Source organism: Salmo salar, chromosome 03 (assembly GCF_965601325.2).
Source record: "Salmo salar chromosome 03, fSalSal1, whole genome shotgun sequence".
In the NCBI taxonomy this organism is placed as follows: domain Eukaryota; kingdom Metazoa; phylum Chordata; class Actinopteri; order Salmoniformes; family Salmonidae; genus Salmo; species Salmo salar.
In genome coordinates, this window is record NC_138293.1 from 68809794 (window position 1) to 68817822 (window position 8029).

The 8029-nt window shown below is 44.0% G+C and overlaps 1 protein-coding gene across 1 annotated transcript; it reads left to right on the top strand.

Annotated features, from left to right (window-relative positions):
* The first annotated feature begins 48 nt into the window (after nucleotides 1–48).
* Nucleotides 49–7941, top strand: LOC106601214 (uncharacterized). Its single transcript, XM_014193235.3, has 2 exons — nucleotides 49–219; nucleotides 5380–7941. Exons 1-2 carry the CDS (start codon nucleotides 198–200, stop codon nucleotides 7320–7322), a joined length of 1965 nt encoding a protein of 654 aa, XP_014048710.3. The 5' UTR covers nucleotides 49–197; the 3' UTR covers nucleotides 7323–7941.
* The last annotated feature ends 88 nt before the right edge of the window (nucleotides 7942–8029 follow it).

An 8029-nucleotide genomic window follows, 5' to 3' on the forward strand; every position in this document is an offset into this window, starting at 1 on the left:
ATCAGAATGCGGAACATCTGCCACTAGACGGCGCCAAAGGTGTGCAATCGACAGTCATGAAGTCATATTTTCCCCCACTGTTTTTGGTTAAAGTCATTGGACTGTTGCCGAACAGAGCGTAATCTCCGCCATAAACACTTCACCAACGCAACACAACAAGCCCGAATGTAGACGTGAATCTTAATCAGACAGAGATCATGTCTAATTTCGTGGAATCGGGTAGGCCAAGGTTTTTTTTCCTACATATTTATTGACAGTTTGGAACATAGCATTTAGCTAAATTAAAACTCATGCAAATCTAGCTAGCTAACATTAGCTAGCAGCATGCTGTCAACAACGGAGCGAGCTAGCTGACGTTAGCTAGCTATAGTCCTATTTATAATTTTATTTAAAGAATAGGAAATAGTTAACCAACGTGCTATTTGAAGGTTGATCTTTTGGCAATGTTTAGTTAATGATTGTGCTGTCTCTAGTCAACGTTAATAAACAGTGCTGTTTTTCACAAGGGAAACAAAGCTGAACAATCTGCGGCGTATATTAGTTGAACATTCCTGACTGTTCTTCACCAGCCTGTGAAAGAATGGTGTGAGGTCAGGCCTACACCAAGTTATGTAACGTTAATGCACAGTGGATAGATTCGACTAATTGTTTAAAACTGTATAAATAGTAGGCCTAGTCTCTCAGAACGAGTGTAGTTTGCAGACTGTTCAGCTGACAACTGCACATATGAACCTAGCCTAAGTAATGTCAGAATCAGCTGCTTGTCTGTCAACCAATAATTTATATATAAAATAGATTACTGACGAGCGCTGTTTTGAAGCCATCTTGGCACTTCAGCAGTGTAAAAAAATATTTAGGAAGCTACAGAAAAATACATGTATTGTCTACACTTGTTTTTTCCACGTTTATTCTATTAGACATCTTAATGCATACTTTGAAATTATATTATGTAAGCTAAATATAAAAATAAATCATTAAATATATTAAAACATATTCCTTAAAGTCCAGGTAGCAGATAATGGACCCTGTCATATATACCACGCTGTGGGCTGTTAAGGACGATGTAACGAAAGTGCCTGAATACAGCCCTTTGGCCATGTACCACAAACCCCAGAGGTTCCTTACTGGTTACAACATAATTAGAACAGTGAACAAGTAATTTTGTGTCATACCTTGGTGTATAGTCTGATATACCACGGCTTTCAGCCAATCAACATTCAGGGCTCAAACAACCCTGACTATTATAAACTGGGGGGTTCAAGCCCTGAATACTGATTGGCTAAAAGCTGTGATATATTAGATCGTATACCACCGGTATGACAAAACATTTATTTTTACTCTTCTAATTACGTTGGTAACCAGTTTATAATAACAAAAAGGCACCTCGGGGGTTTGTGGTATTCATTAGTTGCATGTTTTGTCCCCCAAATTTTTTTTGTTTTGGACTGAATCAAACACATTATCAAACACATGGTTTGATGCCATTCCATTTCACCCATTATTATGAGCCGTCCTCCCCTCAGCAGCCTCCACTGATATAGACTCAATGGTTGCTAAAATGGGAAGAGGTATGTCCATGATAGGGCGTTGCTCTGCCTTCTTGACATTTCAGTCCACCAGACAAGTCCTACAGGCCCTAGTTTTGTCGCACCTGGACAACTGCCAAGCTGTGTGGTCATGTACAGCAAAGAGGGACATGGGTAAATTGTAGTTGGTCCAGAACAAAGCAGCACATATCGCACTTAGATGTACACAGAAGGCAAGCGTCAGTAACATGTATGTCAGTCTCTCCTGGCTCAAAGTTGAGAGATTGACTGCATCACTATTCGTCTTTGTTCGAGGTATTGATGTGTTGAAGGTACCGAACTGTCTTCATGCAGTTGGCACAAAGTTCAGACACTCATCGGTACAACACAAGACATGCAACCAGAAGTCTCTTCACAGTCCCCAGGTTCAGAACAGAGGCTGGGAAACGCACAGTATTAAATAGAGCCATGACTACATGGCTAGCAATACAACCAGATAAAATAACACCATACTGCACACAGGGGACTGTGAAGAGACAGTCATTTGATATACAGTGCCTTCGGAAAGTATTCAGACCCCTTGACTTTTCCACATTTTGTTACGTTACAGCCTTATTTCAAAAAATATTAAATTGATGAGGGAAAAAAACAATCTACACACAATACCCCATAATGACAAAGCAAAAACAGTTTTTTAGACATTTTCGCTAATTTATAATAAATAAAAACATCTCATTTAAGTATTCAGACCCTTTACTCAGTATTTTGTTGTAGCACCTTTATCAGCGATTATAGCCTCGAGTCTTCTTGGGTATGTCGCTACTAGCTTGGCACACCTGTATTTGGGAAGTTTCTCCCATTCTCTGTAGATACTCTCAAGCTCTGTCAGGTTGGATGGGGAGCGTTGCTGCACAGCTATTTTCAGGTCTCTCCAGAGATGTTTGATCGGGTTCAAGTCAAGGCTCTGGCTGGGCCACTCAAGGACATTGAGACTTTTCCAGAAGACACTCCTGCGTTGTCTTGGCTGTGTGCATAGGGTCGTTGGCGTTCAGGCCAAATAGTTAAATCTTGGTTTCATAAGACCAGAGAATCTTGTTTCTCATGGTCTGAGATTTATTTTGGGCTAACTCCAAGCTAGCTGTCATGTGCCTTTTACTGAGGAGTGGCATCCATCTGGCCACTCTACCATAAAGGCCTGATTGGTGGAGTGCTGCGGAGATGGTTGTCCTTCTGGAACTTTCTCCACAGAGGAACTCTGGAGCTCTGTCAGAGTGACCATCGGGTTCTATGGTCACCTCCCTGACCGAGGCCCTTCTCCCCCGATAGCTCAGTTTGGCCGGGCGGCCAGCTCTAGAAAGAGTCTTGGTGGTTGCAAACTTCTTCTATTTTAGAATGATGAAGGCCACTGTGTTCTTGTGGTCCTTCAATGCTGCAGACATTTTTTAGTACCCTTCTCCAGATTTGTGCCTCGACACAGTCCTGTCTCGCAGCTCTACGGACAATTCCTTCGACCTCATGGCTTGGTTTTTTCTTTGACATGCACTGTCAACTGTGGGACCTTATATAGACAGGTGTTCCTTTTCAAATCATGTCAAATCAATTTAATTTACCGCAGGTGGACTCCAATCAAGTTGTAGAAACATATCAAGGATGATCAATGGAAACAGGATGCACCTGAGCTCAATTTCGAGTCTCATAGCAAAGGGTCTGAATACTTATGTAAATAAGGTATTTCTGATGTCTAAAAATCTGTTTTTGCTTTGTCATTATGGGGTATTGGGTGTAGATTGAGTGAAATAATAATTTAATCAATTTTAGAATAAGCCTGTAGCGTTACAAAATGTGGAAAAGTGAAGGGGTCTGAATACTTTGCGAATGCACTGAATGTAGGCTATGTGTGACGTTTTAAATGAATGTAGTTCAGTCCTTGACTAATAATGTTCTATATTATGTCATGTTTCCGTTGGACCCCAGGAAGAGTAGCTGCTGCTTTTGCAGCGGCTAATGGGGATCCTAATAAATACCAAATCCTAAGATCTAAAAACAAACTTTCCCAATGAGTAAAGTTCACAATACACCCCTCCAAAGAAATCCTGGCTCCTTTTTCCGAAATGCCACCAGATCCATGATAGAATACATGGCTGAAGTGTTGCGTTTCACTTTAGCCCGCCATCCACACACGCACAGTTTCAGTCCCAGCCACAGGGTCTATACAGAAACAAACAAGTACAAGCCTATCTATAGTATGATAGCAGTTAGCTACCAACAGCTGGCAGACATGTTCATTTGGTTACTTTAGCATTAATCATTTGACTGAAGCCCTCCTTTCATTGTTGATAGCCATGGAATTTGCACCGCAGATTGACGAGTAGATGCCAAATTTGCTCCTCTCATTCTCATTAATGTATCCCACTTTTTACGAAGTGTTTAATTTGCGTCGCCATAGAGGCATACTCACATTTGTGTAGTAAGTGTTGCTACACCCTGCTACCACACAAAGCTTGACCATCTTGATGAATAAAAATACAATTGCTAGCTAGCTCCATACCACTAACACACAAGTTACCGTAATTTCCGGACTATTAAGCGCACCTGAATATAAGCCGCACCCACTGAATTAAAAAATATATATTATTTTGAACATAAATAAGCCGCACATGTCTATAAGTCGCAGGTGCCTACCGGTACATTGAAACAAATATACTTTACACAGGCTTTAACGAAACACGGCTTGTAACAAAAAAAAAAAAATTAGCAGTAAGCTTTAGTTGTCTTTTTGCACTGAGTCAATTCCTCACGCTGCTGTTTCCAACATCTTATCATCGACTCATTAAGACCAAGCTCCCGTGCAGCAGCTCTATTTCCTTTTCCAACAGCCAGATCAATCGCCTTCAACTTGAAAGCTGCATCATATGCATTTCTCCGTGTCTTTGCCATGATGAAGGTGACAAAATGACTACCGTAATCAGAATGATGGGAAGTTTGAGCGCGCTCGATTTAATCTAAACAGTAAACAAAAAAGTTGTTTGACCTTAACCCGTTCGGCAATTTCATTGGTCTAATGAAAGCTTCATGCCGCCAAAAAACTGAGCATGTCACAGAATGTGTTTTTTTGGAGAAAAAAAATTGAAAGCGGGAAAAATCCATATATTAGCCGCGTCATTGTTTAAGCCACGAGGTTGAAAGCCTGGGAAAAAAGTTGCGGCTTATAGTCTGGAATTTACGGGCTGTTTTTTATTATTATTTTGACCCACGAGTACATGAAGGCTGAGCATGCATTTTGATTTCCTCACTGTGACGCTGACCGCGGGGAGTTGTGGGATTGTTTCTGAAGTTAGAGCTGATTTTGAAAGAACCTCTTTAACCCAACTTTTAGAACAATATTACAGTATTATAAAAATTTATTTAAGAGTTTGTAATTTGGCAAGGTTTTAAGTTACTATTATATGCTTTTCTGTCATTGAGAAATAGCTGCTACATGCCTTTGAAGTTTACTTGAAAAAATATATAATCTTATTTTCTCCACTAGAACAACAAAAAATACTCAAATACATGTAATTTTGTCCTAGAAACATTTAATTGAAATACTGTAGAAGTTCATTCATTCCTATGAAGGATTGCTTCTTCTGGGGAGTGCCAATATGGCTGACCTGTGGCTTCAAAGCCTCTCATTGGCCAATACATATCATTAGCAATCCAGGGATATAGATAGATATCTATCATTGATGTCAACATATTGTTTTTATATATATGATATATGTATTTTCTATTTGTTTGCTAAATCTGCAGCTAATAATACTGTATAGCTGTTTTGTGTCATTAGAAATTAAACTGTATTTCCATGTCCATCCAGGAAGGACAAGAGGGGAGGGAGAAGACCCTGATGACTTTTCGGAGAGCAAGGAGGAGGATGTGTCCTTAGCCACAGAGCTCCGTCTTGTCCTGATCGGAAAGACAGGATCAGGGAAGAGTGCCTCTGGGAACACCATCCTGGGCCGCAGGCACTTCCTGTCAGAGCTCCGCGCCAGCTCAGTCACCCAAATCTGTGAACAAGGCAGCGCAGACCTGACTGAGGAGGAGGAGGAGGAGGAAGGACAAGGAGTCAGGAGGAAGAGGACGAGAGTGGTGGTGGTAGACATGCCAGGTTTTGGAGACACACGCTTCGATGCTGAGCAGACTCATTCTGAAATAGCCAAGTGTGTGGCACTGTCTGCCCCAGGCCCCCATGCATTCCTCCTGGTGATCCCACTGGGACGCTACACTGAGGATGAGGACCGAGCCGTGAGGGACATGGTCCGTATATTTGGGGAGGGGGCGGTCCATGACCACACACTGGTCCTGTTCACTCGTGGTGATGACCTAGAAGGGAGGGGGATGGAGGGGTACCTCGGAGCCAGCGCCCCGGTGGAGCTGAAGGCCCTGATAGAGAGGTGTAGGGGCAGGTACCACGTCCTCAACAACAGAGACCCAAGTGACCTGCACCAGGTTGTAGGGCTGCTGGAGAAGGTGGAGAGGATTGTGGAAGAGAACAATGGAGGCTTCTACATCAACTCTATGTTCAGAGAGGCTGAGGCTGCTATCAGGGAGGAGCAGGAGAGGATGGTGAGAGAGAGAGGGGAGGGAGAAGGCAGGGAGAACAAGATGGCCAAAAGACGGAAGTGTGATCTAGAACAGAGTGGGAGTGGGTGGGATGAGAGGAGGGGGGCAGCTGTGGGAGGTTCAGGATTAAAGAAGAGAGACCTGGAGAGAGGAGGAGTAAATGAGGAGGGATGGAAGGTGGAGAGATGGACAGAGGAGAGGAAAGGAAGTGCTGTTAGCCTCCTGAGGGACAGAGGGGACAGGTGGAGGGAGCTGTTCAAGACCAGGCGGCGGGGCAGCGACAGGGCCTTGAGTAGGAGGCAGTCTTTCCTCTCTGCCCTGGGGCAGTTCAGGAGGGAGGCTGCCCTTTCTGAGAAGGTCCTAGAGAAAGTGAAGATCCTGGTGGCTGCTGGAGCCACTGGCATGGTCGTGGGGGCAGTGTTCGGGGCGGCTGCCCCTCTAGCTGCAGCGGCGGGAGCTGCAGCCATGGGGAACACTGTGGGCTTTGCTGCTGGGCAGCTGTCTGGGATGTCGGTGGCAGGCGGCACAGGGATGGGAAAAGCTGTGGGCGCCATAGTGGCAGCAGCCACAGGGAAAACAGCCATGGCTCTCGGGGCAGCGACCGGAGGAGTGCTGGGGGGATCTGTGGGCGCCCTAGCTGGGGCAGAAGCTGCCAGTCCTGGGGCAGCTGCCTTGGATGCTCTAGGGCAGGTGAGCCTGATTGGGACTTCAGCAGTAGGAGTTGCAGCAGGGGTGGGGGGTGCCATGGGGGCAGGAGCGGCCCTGGGGGCTGCTCTGGAAGGTGCAGCTGTCAGCACAACTGCCCTGACAGGGGTGGGCACCGCAGCAGGGGCAGTAGGTGTGGCTAATGCTACTACTATTGGCTCAGTAGCAGCTGGGCAGCAAGCAGTGGCCACTGGAGCTGTTCAGTGCGCAGCCGCCGCTGTGGCAGATGGGGTGGCTGCGAGTGGGACGCTGGTTCAGGCCAGTGGGGTGTGTGGATCTGCAGGGCGGGTTGTTTCTGGTGCCTGGGGCTCCATGGGAGCGACAGCATGCATTTTGACAGCGGTGGCAGAGATAGGCAAGGCTGCAGCGGGAATTGCCTTGGCAGGAGGGCTGGTGGTGAAGGTAGTGAAGGAGAGGGTCAGGAACAGCAACCGCTCAGCAGATGCCAACTACACAGAGAAAAAGTCCTATGAGATCTACTGGAACAAATAAAGGACAGTTAGGCCTGCAACACCACCAGACCACAGAAGAAAAAGATACTCTCAGGACTTTTCAAAATGTGGATTCAGGTTCAATCATTAAGCAACTTATCACAATTATCAATAAAAGCACGTTGCAAGTCTTTGTTCTTTTTACTGGCAGTGGATGGTGTGATTTCCTCTATTCACTGTTAATAAACTATAGCTCTTCTGCAGTGAAGTATTTTCCCACAATATTACTGAACTACCGTTTTAGCTTTGTTCAAGCACTTACCGTGGTTATTTGAGATTTTTAGTATGCACTTACACCATTTGTATGGTTACTTGTGATCCTATAGTTATTTTTAATTCATTATAGAATATGGTTTTCCACTGTATTCAATCAAATTAGTAGTTTACTGTTTTAATGAAAGACAGTTATCTATTTCTGCATGCAGATTTTCATAAATCCACTGATATAATCTGACTTTTTAGTCGGGTCCAGTATTACAAAACATATTTTTTAGCTCTTATTCACAACTGAAATGATGTACTGTATAACACACATTTCACATTATGTATTCAGTTGCAGTGTTGTGGCTTTTTGAAGGGGAAAGAATTGAAATGCATAATAAAATGAAATCTGATAAAAATGTCTGTCCTTGTCATTTTTTCTTTTATACAGATCAACATTAATATTGAGTGCACAGAATAAATATGAATTAATACAAGGATGTGGGT

Coding starts and splice junctions, on each gene's coding strand:
- LOC106601214 (XM_014193235.3), top strand. CDS start 198: ATGTCTAATTTCGTGGAATCGG. Junction 220..5,379: donor GTCTAATTTCGTGGAATCGG/GTAGGCCAAGGT, acceptor ATGTCCATCCAG/GAAGGACAAGAGGGGAGGGA.